Source organism: Drosophila arizonae, chromosome 2 (genome assembly GCF_054131065.1).
Source record: "Drosophila arizonae isolate 15081-1271.41 chromosome 2, UAZ_ARI_1.0, whole genome shotgun sequence".
Classification (NCBI taxonomy): Eukaryota; Metazoa; Arthropoda; class Insecta; order Diptera; family Drosophilidae; genus Drosophila; species Drosophila arizonae.
In genome coordinates, this window is record NC_142922.1 from 26,338,673 (window position 1) to 26,356,663 (window position 17,991).

General features: G+C 39.5%; 1 protein-coding gene across 4 annotated transcripts in view; it reads right to left on the reverse strand.

Annotated features, from left to right (window-relative positions):
• The window catches only part of Ubx (Ultrabithorax), a 99,959-nt gene extending 85,575 nt beyond the window's left edge, over positions 1 to 14,384 (reverse strand). The window contains exons 1-2 of one of the 4 annotated variants that reach the window (XM_018000540.2): positions 12,533 to 14,384; positions 2,579 to 2,629 (exon numbers count right to left, since the gene is read on the reverse strand). In XM_018000540.2, coding sequence (XP_017856029.1) covers positions 2,579 to 2,629; positions 12,533 to 13,292 — 811 coding nt within the window. In that variant the 5' untranslated portion in view covers positions 13,293 to 14,384. The remainder of the gene's footprint in view (positions 1 to 2,578; positions 2,630 to 12,532) is intronic. The other 3 variants (XM_018000541.2, XM_018000543.2, XM_018000542.2) reach the window with 3 other exon arrangements.
• Positions 14,385 to 17,991: the final 3,607 nt, after the last annotated feature.

Genomic DNA, 17,991 nt, shown 5'->3' on the forward strand with positions numbered 1-17,991 from the left:
TGTGAAAAAGGTGGGAAAATGCAAGCATTGTTAGTCTTTAGCTCAGCAGCAGCAGCAGCAACGGCAGCAGCAGCAGCAACAGCAGCAGCAGTGCTTAAAGGTAACGATGCATGCAACATTGACGCTGCCGCCAACGGAAGCCGCGCAGGAAGCACAAGGAGCACGAGCACAATTCCTGGCGGCCGCACATTTCAATAATTATTAACTGCAACATGCAACATGGAGCAGCCGCAACACACACGCACACGCACACGCTCATGGTCACCACACCACAGCGCACAGAGCAGCGCAGCGCAGTCTGGACAGCGTGCTACGTGCAACATGCAGCACAGTAGCCGCTGCCACAATTCGTATGCGATTCTGGAGCTCGGACGCGGCCGCGCCTGCAATTATCAAAACTTGTCCAAATTGACATTTTTTGTACTTTTGTTGTTGCCTGCTGCTGTTGCTGCTGGTGTTGCTATTGTTGTTGTTGCTGTTGTTGTTGCCAGGCCAACCGCGTCGTCGTCGCTGTCGTGCAACGGGTAGCACGGCCATTGGCATTTGCCACGTTTTGGATTTTGAAATGCAAACACGGCATTTAATTCTATTAAGCCCGCAATTTAATTATCTCTTTGGGGGAAAATGTCATGTTCAATGTCAGCAGCATTGCGAATGTAAGCCACGCCCACTTAATGCAAGCCCCCCCCCCCCACACGCTTACACAGCGCCTAGTGTGTTGTAGCTGTTGGGGCTCGAGCTCTCTGTTGAAATGAGTGAGAAGTGACAGCGAAATTATGAGATTTTAACTGTGCAGTAAAAAAAAAAAAAAAAAAAAAAAAAAAATTTATATGTATAAATTCTAATATTTATTATTCTAGTGTAGATTAAGCTGACAGAAGGCTTAATGGATGGGCGGGGCACGGGTTGAGCGACATGGCAAATGGAATATACTAGCAAATTCAATGTTTGTTTATTTGTTTAGTATGAATAATATAACGAACTTTGATCTGATTATTGATAACTAAGTTAATAGATGTCATTGAAATATCTGACCTCTAGTACTATAGAAATGTTTCATATAGTATATGATTAATTTTGATTACAGTTCACTTGAATATTTCATCATTTCGGGAACATAATTAATAAAGAAAGGACAAAGAAAGTAGAATAGATTTCATTGTGTTTTGAAATATTCTTGGACACATTCTCTAATGAATCTAGGCTCTACAATCTTTCATCATCGAACTTCACTTCCATATGTTTAATCTCAAATCTACAATCTTGAATTATGTTTCTCGAATTTTCCATTTAAAGTTTTCATTTTTCAGTATATGAAGTTTAGATCATAATATTAGACAATACATTCATATTCAAATATTATTAAATCAATATCTGTATACAGCTGAATTTATATTATGCCTTTTCTCAATCCATTCCCCAATATATATTCTTTTATTTTCATTTAAAGTTTCTATCCGATTCCAGCAAACTATCGTAATAATATTATTTACTATATAGTTTATTACAATATTCGACATCGATATTAACAGATCGTTTCACTGGGCCAAGCCTCTGGTAATAAATACCCACTCACTTGGCCAAAGTGATAGTTCTTCACGGTGGCAGTCAGCTTGCCAGCTCCAATCTATATCTGGCATCTTATCGAGCTCTAGACGGTTACCAAGTGCCAAGTGGCCAAGGAGCTGCCCACCGCAGCGAGGATGCTCTGGGGATGCCAACGCTCACGCTCGAGCGTCGGGCTGCCCACTTGCTGTGTCTGCGCCAATATTTAGCTACCGATTTGCACGAGATAATCAATTGAATATAGTCAATAATAAGCAGAGGTGTAGGCAAAGGGGGAGCGAAGAGGGCGAGGGCAAGTCTGGGTGGCGCGTCTTCGTAATTTTTAGCCTCGATGCATGCCTTGTGCCGGCGATTCATGTAATTTGAGTGGAGCGGCAAACAAGCGCTGATTCAGTCGGGCCTCTCGAGCTTCTCTCAGTCTTTCAGTTGCGCATTCTGCCAGTCTGTCAGTCTGTCAGTCTGTCAGTGGGGCAGTCTGTGCGTGTAATTGGATTTTAAGAAGTAGCTGCTTGCAGTCGTCGACGCGCTGATTGATAAGCTGGCAACGCAAGAGGTTCCACTGCAGATGCCACGCCTCCAATGGCTGCTGGCCACAGAAGTTGCCGCTGGCCAAAAGGGGGGACTGGCTGAGGGGGCTGCGGCTGCAACGTGTGGCTGCTACTTGACTCTGTTTAATGTTAACATTAATTGCACTGCCGTTGCGTGCTGTCGGGCTGCATTTGGTCTAATCAGCTCGCCGGGGCCGCATGAAGCCGACGAATCAATCATTTCCACACGAACTGGGGCTGGCGCATTTGAGTTAACATTTGACGCCCAAGAGGAATTCTGCAAGCTTTGACGCCCTCCGATGGCTTCCTGGAGAGTGTGGCACCAACACCTTATGCTAATTTCTAGCTACTTTGCGGTATTAGTATAGGAGCTCTACGATTTTTTTTAGACTACAGCTTAACCAGTTTCCTCAGCGAAATAAATTTAAAATATAAACGAAATAAAAATGTGGAAATTTTCTTACCCATGTCTGTTGATATGCCGCCGTATTGTGTTAAATCAGATCTTATCTTACCTGAAAATGCAGAAGACCAGAGAGGAGAAACGTTTAAAAAATGTTAAAAAATTGTTCAACGCTCCGCCAGCAGGCTCCAAGCCCCAAAGAGAGGGCAGAGGGGCACAGCAGGAGCAGAGCGTTGCATGAGGCATTAACGCTTAAGCAGCCGCACGTGTGGTGCAGGCCACTCGAGTAAATTGAAACTAAGCTTTGTTGTTGCTGCGGCTATTGCGGTGGAGGAGGTGGCTTGGTGGTGCTGAGTCTAAGTGTAGCCTAAACAGTAGCCGATTAAAGTGTTCTTTTGATCTTTAACCTAGGCTACTGAGCGCATGAGCAAAGCAAGACAAGACTTGTTCAATCTGCCATGGATTGCCATCTTGCAGAGTAATAATAAAAGAGAGCTTCGCCAATTTATGTTAATGAAAGGGCAGAGGATTGAATTGAAGAGAAAGATTGAATTAGATTGATCTAACGATGATTTGCCTATGATTGGATTCAAATGATCTATTGAGCAGATACTACTTAAGAAATGATTAAACTAACTGTTAACGTAAACAGGAGAACCATTATCAATATAATTTCCCAACCCGTTCCTCTAGGAGCTGCCATTGTTTTTCCATATATCGCGAGGTATTTGAGGCCACTTGACATTTCGTCTGGCACTACAAGAGCCATTTCCATGAGCTCTGACCAAGCCCACTCGCAGGAGCCCCAATACCCTTCCACTGGCCATGCGCCAACGGGACGTTGGCACCGTCTCTGCCTCCGCCTCCGCCTTCGCCCCTGCCTCCAACTCCTGCTCTGTCTCGTGTATCTATTTTTTATATTTTCTTCTTTTTCACAATTTTTAACGCCGTTTGTTTGTTTACGCCGTGAAAGTGCAAAATGTAAACAATCAAAATGCCAACGTGCTGGGCGGGGAGCAGAAGGGGGCGTGGAGGGCTGCTTGGAGTCATTGAAGGTGGCACAGCAAAAAGGTAAAGTATAAAAATATGATTTAATGGCAGCGATAAAACACGTGTGTATTTAAATATGCGCGCCTGGCGCCTGAGTAAACGTAATTTCCAACTGAAGAGCAGAGAGCGAGAGCGAGCGCGAGAGAGAGGGAGAGAGCGACTGTTGCAGACACAGACGGACAGCCAGATGCAGACGGCAGACAGCAGACACAGCGCTCAAAAAGAAACAACAAAGAAAAATATGAAATTAAAAAGAAGAAGGAAACACAACTATGAGGGGCAGACAAAGCCATGGGGGGCGGGGAGGGGCTGTGAACAGGGGCGCCAGCTAAAAGTAAACGGAAAATTTGACAAACGTTATTTTTTTTTTTGCAGCAGCAGCAGCAATGAAAATTATGAAAATGCTATGAGTGGGAAAAAGGGGGAGCAAAAAGAAAAAGGGGCAGCCACTTTAGACAAATTCAAACAAATGGTTGGCGGCTCGCCGTGGCGTCGGCAGAGCCAGGAGTCGGCGCGAGCGAGAGAGAGAGAGAGAGAGAGAGAGAGAGCATGCCAGTGAGGGGGAAAACAGTGTTTATAAAAATTAAACATTTAGTTTGCGGCTTGAGCTGGCAAGCAGTTCGTCAAGTGCAGCAGCTGCCGGGGCATATCCTAAGCTCTGCGCTCCGCGTTGGGTGTCTTGTGTTTTCACACCTCGCGCATTTGGCTGATTTTTATGACTCTTTAAAGGCGGCGCACGCTCTTGACAAATACCCAGCCGCATAAATGAGCTAGCTAGAGAGAGAGAGAGAGAGGGAGGGAGAGAGAGAGAGAGAGAAAGGCCAGTGAGAGTGAGAGGCTGCGTTTGTTTGCTGGATCTTCTTAGCGCTTTTATTGCCCCATCAAAGGCGCTGATATAAATCTTAATTGCCGACCCAAATAAATAGCTGGCACATTGAGTCGGACACATGTCAGCCAGCGCATATATATACTTTATACTATATCATATCGCACCGTATCGTGGCTGAGCAGTAGCTCTCTAAATTTAAAGTCGTTGCCAACTATTCGGCTGGGCTCTCTTCACTTTCGTGGAGAAAACTCGTTAGCTATTTAGCATAAACACTTTCCAGCCATGCGACAAGTTTGACCAGCAACTGATAAGAACTAAAACAACAACAACAACAACAACAGCAACAAGAGCCAAACAAGTTGCAACGAAAGAAGTCATTAAGGAAACATTAAATTGACATTAATGTAGTTAGGCGGAGGCGGAGGCGGAGACGAAGACCAAGAAAGACCCCGCTGGTCAGACTACGAAGGTGCAGGCCCACTCGTTGGACACCGAGTTCAATGTACGGCTGTAAATCAAAATCTTTGGTCTATAACTCACGCTGCTCAGAAGTCGCATATAGCACATCGATTCGCTTTTACCAAATATTTAAACTGGTATAACAGTTACCCAGTTCTGCATGCCGCACTCGTAAATCACAGATTGGAGACTCGGCAAACAGTCTACGGGCTACTGTTCAGGTCGAGTGAAAGAGTGCCAATGGGCTAGCAGAAGCTAGGCAATGGGTGGCTAGCAAAATGCTCTTGCCCAGGCATTTATGGGAGATTTAGTGTATAAAATTAAGAATAAATTTGTTTCAGAATTAAGCTTAATTAAATTTATGTACATAAATTTAGAAAGAACAACAATCAATTAATTTTTTTGCAATTTAAATAAAACATGTATCTGCTATTATCTATGTATTATGTTATCTTAATATGTATTTAATTATCAATCTAAAATATTGCTCTGCATGAACAAAGTTTTACTGATGATTTTTAACCTCAAATTCGAAGAATTTTGATTGTAAACTGATTGACTATTTATTATATATTAATATATTATTTTTTATAAATTTTTTATATTATTTTAAAAAGCAAAAGCTTCATTGAAAATATTTATTATCTGCATCAAAGAAAAAGTTGATTTCAGCAAAATATAAAATATTTTAATTGTATCTTTTAATAATTTTATTTTTATCAGTTTACTAGAAATCTCTTATTTTTTCCATTCCATCAACCAATAAACTAATAATAAAATATATTCCATAGGCAAATATAGATGATTCACATGGCTGGTTATATGTAAAATATAATCTAATTCAATCTGCAACCCTTTGCACATTTTCCAAGTATACCCACAGAGATAGTTCGTTCGACTGCGCGAGTGTGTGTGGGTATGTGTGTATGTGTTTGTGATTCACTAACTAGTTAGCTTGTACTAAGTCTCACATAGTTTTGGTCTTTTGGTCTAGAGCCTCAAGGCAGTCACTGCATAATTGTGAACGCATAAATCTTTGTCTCTTTTGTTTTCGAGATTTCTATCTTAATTGAAGCTCATTAAAATATGCGTTTCCTACGTCTCCAACATAGTTAAACGCAACTTGTGTTACCTCAGCTAGCTGCTGGCTGTTGGCTGTGGCTGTGGCTGCTCGACGCTGGCTGATCGAGCCCAGCTATATGTCCATTCATGGAGTTCGAATCGAACCGATGTATCCGACCGTATTCAAATGGCGACTTGGCTGGAGATCGAATTCGAGCACTTGAGCAACGACTTCTGCCGCTGCTGCTGCTGCTGCTGCTTGGTGGCTGGAGATCAGATCGCAATCAGCGCCGAAGCCAGCACAAATCCAATACGAGCTCGGCAAGGGCCCACCGCGAATGAATTATTAATAATAAATAAATCATTATTAAAATCAAAATAATACGCAAATATGCATATTATACGACAGCCCAAACACACACTAACACACACACACGCACACAGATACAGCCACAGATATATATACTCATATTCGGATCCACCACATAGATGGCCATGTCCAAAACTTCATGGCGTTGGCAACTCGTGTTTCTTTTCATGTTTACGCCACTTTCTCATATGCACACACACACACACACACACACACACATACAATTACACCTATGGATATGCGTGTGTGTGTGTGGTTGTGTATGCATCTGTGCCTGTACACAAGTGGTTATAATGAATGATTTGTTGTTTTATAATAAACACGCCGAACGGCGTCGCAGTCGGCGTCGCTGCTATGACGTATGTTGGGGACCTGGGCCCCAAGACAATTTCTTCTGTTGGCCACTGCGGCGCTGCCCTTAAAGCCAAGGCAACCCTGGTTGCTTGCTTGCCGCTCTCCTCCCTCTCCCTGTCTACTCCTCTCTCACCCTCTCTCTCTCTCTCTTCCCCATTTACAGTTGACCCTTTGGCATGGCGCGTTTTCGATGCAGTTCTACATGTGAGTGTGTGCGTGTGTTTGTTTGTGTGTGTGTTTGTGCTTCTTACCGGGGCCGTGTTGTTGTTTTTATTAGGTATCAAAAACACCTTAAAACATGATTTTGCAACTGCCAAGAAGCGGCCAACGAACAATGGCACAAGAGCAAACAATTTGAACAAATGAATGAATGAATGAGAATGAATATATTTTAAAGTAAAAATATTATATATGAAATTATATAGGAATAAATATAAATTATATATATATAATATTTCATATTTCTGAGCTGCTGAAGCATTTAATTTGAAATATTAAAAACTGTTTTTGCTGAGCTATTTTTAGTATGAACTCCAAAAAGTAATTAGCAGTATTAGCCAATTATATTATCGAAATGGAAATGGAAATATTTTAATAATAATATGTGATTTATAAATTGAAATACAGAAAAAAAAAAATAAATAAATATACCAATATACAATACTTTACATTTTTTTTTTAAGTTGTGTATTTTAAAAAATCATAAGTTTAGTATTTTGAAATACAAATTTATTGTTTAAAAAAATTATGGATTCAATTTTGGTTTTAGATTTTTTAAATAAAATTTTTTCAGTATTGGCATTTTGCTTTTTTTCTATAAGAAATATAATTTTAATATTTTAGAATTTAAATTATGTTGCTCTATAAAGCTCAGAATTAAATATGAAATTTTTTAAAGATATTTTTAAATTCCAGTTTGAGTAGATATATTCATTATCTATATAAATTTATGTATTTATTATTTATTATTTATCTATATAGATTTGTGGAAAAAAGTATTTGTAACTGATAAAAATGTTATACATTTTTTAAAACAAGTTACAGTTGTTGATTTTCTAACTCAGATATAATCTTATTTTATTTAATTTATTTTTTTGACTTTATAATTTATATGCGTCCCACTGTCTGTTTTGGGTTATAACCAAAAATTGTTTCTCGCCCTGCAGTCTTTTTTTTTTTTTTATTATTATTTTCATTTTTGTTTTCTTTTTTGGGCCATGTGTCTGGGCCACTTTGCGTTGTCGTCGTCGTCGTTGAATTCGTTGTCTGCGCTCGAGTCGTTGTCCGAGGGCCGCCAAGGTGCTTATTAAATTCCTTATTTAAAAATACATTAAAAAATGCAAGAAGCTGCCCCAGAACACAGACCAATCCCCGAATGCGGCGAGTCAACTGAGTCAGCTGCTCCCCGGACTCTGCCACAGCGTCTGCTCTGATGCAGTCGCATCCGCTGCTGCAAGTTGTTAACCAATTTTTCAATCGATTTGATTTGCTTTTGATTTTGATTTTTGCAAATGTTGATTAAAAGCGCGCGTTGAAAATGTTTTCCTGTTTCTCTTGCCCTGCTCTACATAATCACCAATAAAACATTTCTGGACGGGGGTGTGAGCCACTTGTGGCCTATTAATTGCATGTTGCCGATGCAGTTGCAGTTGCAGTTGCAAGTTGCAGTTGCATGAAATGCAGAATGTTTGCAGTCCATTGGCATTTGAACTGCCAGCAGAGCGATGTGAGTTATGAGCTATGGGCAATATGGTTATGCAATGTTGGCCAAAAATGCTGCCAAGCACATTAACCTTGGCTGAATATGGGAATTCGACGTGCCTTTGGCCATTGTACGTGTGAACCACAATTGCGCTGCACTGCAGCTAATTGACATTGAGATGGCCGAGACAGAGAAGACGGCTACAAAAGGTCGATAGGCTGCTTGCTGCGTTCATCTACCTAAGCCCCGAGAGACAATGCCCACTGATAATTGCGTTCATTTGGAAGTTGCCCTTAAAATATGAATTATGATTGCAGCAGAACGTGTCAATTGCAGGACCTGCTGGCAGAGTCTCAAGGTCATTGTGGGACACAAAAAAAAACACACACACACACACACACTCATTGAACGAACAGGCAAACATTTGCGGCCTGTCTTTGCCAATGATATCGATCTCTTTTTTTTTTTTTTTTGCTGCATTTGACTTTGGCGTGGGCGCTGATACAAGCAACAGAATTAGCCAAACAAATTTAGGCCCCGAGACAGCCAAACACACACAAACTTGTGGTTGGCCCATATGTGTGTGTGTGTGCGTGTGGGGCCCAGGCAAATAAAGCAAATTTACGAATTTATGTTGAAATTTATCGATAATGACTTAAAAGCCTTCAGGACAATGATTTAATGGCTCCGCGCTCAACGTGTTCACACATAACACAAACAACAACAACAACAACAACAGCAGCAGCAGCAACTGCCCAACTCAAGTCAGCCAACTGGCCAATACAGGCGAACAAATCTGAAGTAGGTTCTCAAATCTTAAACCATGTTTAGATACGATAAAAACGGAATTTTTCATTATTTTCTTGCATTTTTATTTTGCATATGTGTGTGTTTGTTTATATACATATATATTTATTTGTGGTTGTATTGCTTCTCAGCTCTGACGGTCGCTGCAAATGATCGATGATCGCTGGAAGTGTGCGGCGATTTATTTATGGCTTGATTTGGTTTATACCCTCTGTGAATATTTTTGCGATGGAATCGGCTCGGCCGCCAAGCGAAATTATTGTTCACATTACAAATTGTTTCGAGTGTTGAATAAATCACGAGTGTAAACAATTTAGATTCAATATTGATTTAAATACAGATTTTGCGCACTGATGCGAACAGCAAAGAAATATGCTCAGATTAGAGATCAGCAGATTAACGTGAAAAGTGTTCAATCGGCAATAGACGTTTATTAAAATGGGAATGTAAATGAAATTGAAAAATATATATATTTGATATTTATTCAGTGTATGATTTTTGGTTATATTTTATAAATTATTTGTTTATTATATAAATAATTTTTATTGACTATTTATATACATATACGAATTACGAAGCTTAAACAAAAATATATAAATTGTATTTGATAGCTAGTCTGATAGTGCTGATTTAATTTACTCTTACAAAATGGTTGGTAAGTAATAATTGGAGTACTATTATTATTATTATTATTATTATTATTATTTTTTTTTTTTTTAGACATAACATTTGGGTTTAAGCATGTTAAATACTGGATAGTTTTAACTGTATTTAGTCATTGAAATTGAATAAATTTATTCAATGTCAAAGCTAAAAATTTAATAAAAATTCTTTATATGATATTTCGTATTATTTTATAATATATCAATGCCAAGTTCTTCCGAAAAGAGAGCACAATAGCTTAAGTGGTGAATGCATTTATACCACAGAAAAGAATTCACCACGAGCGCACACAGGGCTAAGTGCCTGGTGAGTTGAATAATCTCCTATATCGTATTCTTATTGGAAGCACACCTATGCAATGATTACAGCTAGACTCAGGTAAATTGGACCTGCTCAAGACTTATGTGAATCCTCTACACAATTGGACTCCTCAACTCGCTCAGGTAACACAACAAACAGAATTTGAGAGCTGAGCAAATAAAGTTAGCGCGGAACACCCTGTATTATGAGAGATTTCATCAAAATAAAAACTGACTGTGTAATGCAACGTCAGGATTTCACTTTGGGCATAAATTACATTACGATCATCTCTGTGTTATGGCAGGATCGATTGATTGCGATTGCGTTTGAAGTGGAACGAACCAGTTCCGGCAAAAACCTGTCGCTGGAGCGTACCTTCAACTCGTATTTAGTTCAACTTTAATTGTTTTTTAACCAGCTCTGATGCTGCTTCTGCCCCTTCGGCTGCTTCGGGTGCCAAGTCTTGTAATTACCGATAGCCCAAGTGAAATTTGATTGATTTTTTGCGCACTTCTGGTCTGCCCCGCGGCCCATCTAAAACATAAATGTTTCAAGCTTAACGCGCTCAGAATACGAATTCCAAATTTATGCCTGACCGCTCGGCCGACCACCTACATGAAGGCGATCATAAATTTCGCTCGGTCAGCATTTTTTGGGGGAGCTTTTGAATTGGATTTTGATTGTGGCTGTATGCGAATTGAAAATGGAATTTCGCTGAAGGTGTTATGAGTGCCTTGTGGCTTATCAGCGACTCTGTGAACCCACTGTCGTGGGCTCTGAGAGCGCTGCTGTTGATAAGGCTTAGGAGTCGACAGGCGTACGGGTTGACTGCCGGCTGGCCGGCTGGCCGACTGACTGGTGAGGCAACCTGTGGACTTGGCTCGGCTGGTGGCCTTACTGCTGCTGCTTAGTTGCTGCTTGAGTTGAGAGCGCGCTGTACATAATTACATAATGGCGCTGTTAACCGTAATAAGCGCGACTTCTGCTCAACCGCCCAATGTGCGCGCTCAGTGTGTGTCCTGGCAAAAGGATTTTTGCTATTCTCGCAGCTCTTTCAGCTGCTTGGCCATAATTTACAGCGCTGCCAGTTGGCCTGGCTTGGCCTGGGCTGCCGTTCTCGTTGCACAAATTGCAGCACACTTTTGTTGCCACTTTGCCGCCAACGTTGCTGCAGCAATTACGGACAACGTTGTCGGCGTTGTCGGCGTCGTCGTTGCCGTCGACGAAGTCGCCGCTGAGCATCATTAAAACCAAAGGTGACAAAAATTAGTAAACAAAGTGTTGAAAATTATGAGCAGCTACTGCGCGAGTGCTTCAAGGCGTGTGGCAGCAGCACCACATAGACGACAACGAAAAAGGAGAAGAAGAAGAAGAGGAAGATGGAGAAGAGGAAGAGCTAACTACCAGGTGTAAGTGCCACTGGTTTGGTTGGGTGGCAACGCCTGCTTCGAGTGTGTTGAGCTTTATTTATGAGTCTGTTGAGCCAACTTCAAGCTCAATTTGTGAACCGATTGGACTCTATAAATTGATGAACTGCATCAAATCAGCGTCAAGCAGTTTCATTTAAATACTGCAACTATTACTAAGATAATTTCAATAAATCTCTTGATATTTTGAATATTTATTATAGGTAAAAGTTTTTAATTTTTGTGAAATATTTTCATTGAATATGTTTTTTTATTTTAATAAGAATACAAAATTAAATTTTGTATTTTTATAAAATATGTTTATTGAAAATACAAATAAACGAAGAGCTAATCCGACACTTTATAGCATTAAAAAAAAAATTACAAATTTTTTTCTTTATTTATATTTAAAAAAAAAATTGGGTTTAAAATAATATCAAACAATATTTTTAGATTGTATAATTTTTGTACAAAATTTTGGAATCACTATTTAACGAAAATAACGAAAATTTTCAAGGTGTGTAAGAATATGTGAAAGAGCGTTGCATTTGTAACATAATATATATTTCTTAAAATATTTATTCAATACTGCTAATTGAAATAAAGAAACTCGAATCTGTTTTTAATTTTTTTTTTTTTTTTTTTTTTTTTTTTGCATTTTTGCCTAACAAATGCAACTTGTAAGTCTGTTTACATAATGTAAACTTATTTCTGAAACTGTTTTACAAGTGTTTACAGCTGCTGAGAGTGCCACAATAATTAACTAACAATGGTCACATAATTATTATTATTACTGCGTGCTCATTCGCTCGCCAAGTGGATGTCTAATGGCTCATCACTTGACCAGCGAAAACAACTATGAAAACACACATGAAACCAGAAGTGGGACGACAACCACAACAACAGCAACAACAACAATCAATTAAAATCAAAATCATAATTATCACAGCAATTTAAAATGTAACTTAGGATAGATGGATAGATCAAGAGTCGAGACTGCGCTGAACACTCACTTTTGATTGGATCGGCTGTGGACTCACCTGCGATTGCCATCCAGGGGTAGAAGGTGTGATTGCTGGCCTGGTGTAAACTGCTGGCAGCCGCTGTTTGGGCCGCCGCAGCGCCCGAGATGGTGCAATTGGCATTCCAGGCTGTGGCCGCGCCAACACCGCCGCCCACGCCGCTGGCTGTGTTCTGTGGTACGCCGCCGGCGCTGCCGTTGCCGCCGCCGGCACTGCCGCCACCGCGATGGCTCACTGGGCTGCCGCCCGATGTGTCCAAGTAGCCGCCGACGCGGGAGTCGGGCGTGCAGGCGGACGGACGGACGGGCATGCCACCGCCGCCCGCATTGTTCTGTCCGTTGGCAGCGTTGGGCGCATTGGAGCCGTTGGTGGTGTTGCCAGCGCTGGCACCGCCGCCACCACCGCCACCGCCTCCGCCATTGGTGCCGCCCGTGTTCCAAATGTCCTTGTAGCCATTGACGGCGTCCGCCTTGATGTTGAGGCAGTCCTGTTTGTAGGCGCTGCCGGCATCGCCGTAGATCTTGTTGCAGGCGGCCGTGATGCTCGCGTCGTACGGCGAGTCCTGTGTGGTGCGCTGCAGATGGTGGTTGGCGTACGGTGACATGCCCAGCGATAGCGGGAAGCCTCTGTAGGCGGCCGCCGCGGCGCTGGCCGTCGTCTGATCGTGATGCCCGCCCGTGCCCATGGCCATGCCCGTTGCCTGGTGCGGATGGCCATAGAAGCCGGAGGCCTGCTCGAAGTAGGAGTTCATGTTGTGGCTGCTGCTGGCGGTGAGAATTTTGGCGGCTAACTGTCAGCAGCTACAGCCGCTACTAAAAGTAACTGCACGCGGCGCACGGCACTCGTATACAAACACTCAACACTCAGTTGTGTTCCACAAAGGGCATTGCCTAAGCAATCCTTTGATTAATTCAGTTTAAGTTAATTAACTGCGATATTTTTGTTGTGCATAAAATTTTGGTTTGCTGTTTTTTGTTATTTTTTTTTTTTTCTTTTAAAAAATGTTTTAACAATATATTTTTAATTTAATTTTAATTGTCGTTAATTGTAATTTTATTTTAAAATTATTTATTGCACTTTTGCCGGCCGTAGAATTTTATAAAATATATTTAATTCTGTTTAAATTAAAGTTTCGTATACTTGATTTTGGTTTCGTTTTTAATTTTAGAATTTAAATTTTAGATTTTGTTGTTTGTTGTTTTCCAATTGCACGCGTGTTTTATTCACTTGACACTGACACCATAATTCATATAAAAATTTGTGTTGTTTTTGAATGGATAAATATTGATTTGGAGTATTCGATGTGGCGCCTATTGAATCACTTTCAATTCAATGCCTCGTTTAGCATTCATAGCGTTGTCATTGTTGTGATAACAAACTACTATTATTACGATTATTATTATTATTATTATTATTGGTATTATTGCTGTTATTGTTATTATAATTATTATTGTTATTAGCGGCGACGACCGACGACAGCGACGAGCGCGCGCTTCACGTTCAACTGACGCTTCAGCTGAAGATTCAAATTGAAATTCAAATTCAGATACAGATACAAATGCAGATGCGGATGCAGATGCAGATGCTGATGCAGATGCAGATGCAGATTGAGATATACACTGGCCACTGGTCTACAGATACGTATGCGAGTGCGAGCTCAGAGCGCGAGGGCCATACAACATTAAAATTGAGCGTACAATGCCAATAACAATAATGCCGCTGATAATGTGGGATAATAAAACAAAGCGCGCGCCTGTTATCCAAACCGTTGCCATCGAACGAATGTGCCACCAAATCGCAGTTGGTTGTGTTTTGACTGAGACTCAACTAAACTCAACTGAATGGCAACGGCTGGGCCGCCGCCAGCAGCGAGCGACGACGGCAGCGGCTGAGGCAGCGGCAGCGGCAGCAGCGCTTTGCCTGTAGAGCTCCCCCGATACGCAGCAGCGACAGGCAGGCAGCTCGCTGGAAGAAGAAGCAGCCAAAACAGAGAGGCCAAACAACTAAATGAATGAGCGAAACTGAAACAGAATGAGCCACAGTCGCTTCACTCGCTGCGCTCACCAAGTGATAAGGGCTACTCAAACCAGCGGCTCGCTCCCTCTCTCTCATCAGTGAATCCGACTACGAGTCGCCGTGGCTGCTCGCCTGCGTTCATTCCGGGCCGTTTGAGCGCGTTCATTCGAACATGTTCGAGCGCTCGGCTCGCTCTGAGTGGAGAATTCATCATTTGCGCGTGTGGAAAATGCGCTCTGACTGTGGAAATTCATCATGGAGGAGGGCTGATTTTTCTTATAGGCCAGACAGCGCACGTTTACACTCAAAAGATTTTCGCCACTATTGCACTCAATTTGACAAACGCTCGACGCTCGACGCTCAACGCTCGATGCTCGCCAGTTACCAGTTGGCAGTTGGCCGTTGCACGCAACGCGCTGCAGATACAAATTCACATTCAGATACAGATACAATGCTGGCTAGCCATGATTTCATGACAAATTTTCCGCTGCATTTTCTGCGAATTTATTTCGCATAGGAAAATAATTGAACAATACTAATTAATAAATAATAATAAGCAGAGTTGATTAATACACTTCATTGATAAAATAAAAAAATAAAATTAAAATTAAATTCTTTTAAAATTAAAAAAAAATTAAATTTAGGTTTGATACAAGTGTACATTAAGATATACATATTTTAAAACATTTTCTGAGCCTTTTTCTTAACATTTTATTAAAATCATATATGCTTTATTTTATAGCATATTGAAAGCAAAAAATATTTGTTTCCTATTTAATTCTGTTTTATATTTCGCGGACTCTTAATAAATACTTTCTAAGTGAATTATTCCTAAAAAATATATAATAAATAAACTGAAGAGAACAAATAGTTAATCTGCGGCTTGCAGCTTTAATTAATAGCATAATTAAATAGAACTTGCAGCTCAGATATTAAATATTTTCATCATATCATATGAGATTTGGTCAACTTAATTTAGTTTAGTCAATTATTTAGATATTGCTGCTTGTATCTGTATCTGTTCATATATCATCCTTTATATACATAAATATATATCGACTATATAAATTATTTATCATAGCAAATATTAAATAGTAGAAATATATAATAATAATACAAAAATATAATATTATTTGTTATGTTCATTATTATTTTTAATTATAATTTAATTGTACATATCAATAGAGCTGAGTTTTAATGCGAATCTTTCATTTATTTATATTTACTTCATTATTCAAATTATTTATTTTATTAAAAGACATTTTTATTTAAAAATTCAAATTTGAAACTTGTGAAGGTTTTTTTTTTTTTTTTTTTTCATATAACAAATGGAATATATATTTAAATCAAACTTATTGCCTAGTCAAAAATGTGAATCAAAATAATTGTTGTAAGTTTTAACTCCTTTGTGTAACTGTTTTTCCTATTTAATACATTTCGTATTTGTAGAGTTGCTCTATTATAAAAATTAAATTTATATAAACTAGATTTAAATATATGCTTATTAAATACTTTACTTAACTATCTATTCTTGCTTTAGTCAATACAAATTTTATAAAGAACATTTATACATTTTTGATAAAGCTTATTCCTACTCCCTTCAATATATATCTTCCCCTTTAACTATATGTAGTTTCACATGACTCATGCAGGCATACTATTATTCGAATTTGGATTGAGTCTGTTTTATTTTGGTGTATTTGCAAGATTGTAAAAGGCTTTTGAATGTCAGTTTTATAGTTCTGATTAATCGAAAGATGTATTTAGCGCGTATTTGCCACTGAATATTAATAGAATTTAATTTTAATGGCACTCTCATTATTTGTATGGCTTATTCACAGCGCTTAACAGCTTATTACAATTTCTTATATAGCCCGAGTCTCAAAATAAAATGTCAATGCAGTTAGCCAAATGCCGATTGACGTCAATATGAATTGTTGCCCAAATGAAAACATATAAAGATGTATACATATATACTATATAAACATACATATATATATATATATATATATATATATTTTCATATTTGAGATGCGTTATTAATGCGTCTCCAAATTGATGCTAATAAATTCATATGCATAATGCAAAGAGATCGGCGCTCGGTTCGCAGCTCGCGCAGTTGAGAAAAACTTTTGCAAATATTTGTCAAAGTTTGCACATTCGCACAAACGGCTCGTAGATTAGAGGCGAACAAACAAAGTTGCTTGCCACAAGTGTTTGCAAAATAAACTTATTATAAGAAGAAATTTACTTTTGTGCAACCTCCCCAGCAACCTTAGCAGCCCAGCAGCCCAGTCAGTCGCAGTCGTCGCTCGTATTCGTTGCCAAGTCTCTAAAATCAACAACATGCGAAAAAGATACAAAAACTTGCACACACACAGCGCACGGATGTCCCCACAAGCACACACACGCACACACAAACATACTAGCACATACGCAGACAGACGGCGACATTTTGCCAAGAGAAACAACAACAACAGCAACAACAAACTGCACAGTAACATGAGCGGAAAGCCAAGCAAAAAAGCCAAAGCCAACGCCAAAGCGAAAGCAAAGCGAAGCAAACCAAACGAAACGAAACGAAACGACAGCCAAAAGTAAAAATCGCAGTCGCAACTGCAAACTAAATATCGTGAGTCCTTGTGGCAGCATCAGCAGCATCGGCAGTCGCACAGGACTGCGAGGCCAGGGACAGACAGCGAATAGCCTCATAACCATTTGAAGCCATTCGAAGGCGCATAAAAGGATCACAACAATCGCCGAAATGAGCCATAATGAGCTCGTAAAAATTTTGCTACCTAATATACTCAGGAATCTTACGAGTATATTCAAACTTGGTTCGTTATGTGGCTCAATTGTTGTTGTTGCTGTAACTGTTGTCGGGATGTGGCTTCAGTGGATGCTGCTGCTGCTGTTGCTCTCAATCGATGATTGTTGTTGTGGCGGGCTCCTCGCTTGGGCGCCAGTTGGTTGCACAATTGGTTATGTAAGTATTATCGAGCCATGATTGTCTTATAAGTTCATCAAAATAAACACTTTAAAATAGGTTAATGGTTAATTATGATCAGAAAAAGTTAATAATAAAATCAAAATATTTCCAAAATTTTTTAAAAATATGTGTAAATAAAATATTTCAAGTTTTTTCATACAGATTGTCCCAGGTTCCCTGGCTAATAAAATCAATTTGATAACTCTGCAGATTTATTTATTATTCTTCAATGAATTCTCTTTATTCCATATTTCCATATTTTTAATCTGCTGATTCCATTTCAACATATATATATATAGACATTATTATTAAATTTTGTTAAGAAATAAGAAAAAAAAAGTTATGTTAATGCCAATTTATATCACTCCAAATAATAAAGCACGGAGCAAAAATAAAAAATTAATAAAAAAAAATTAAAATTAAAATAATAAAATAAAACAAAAAA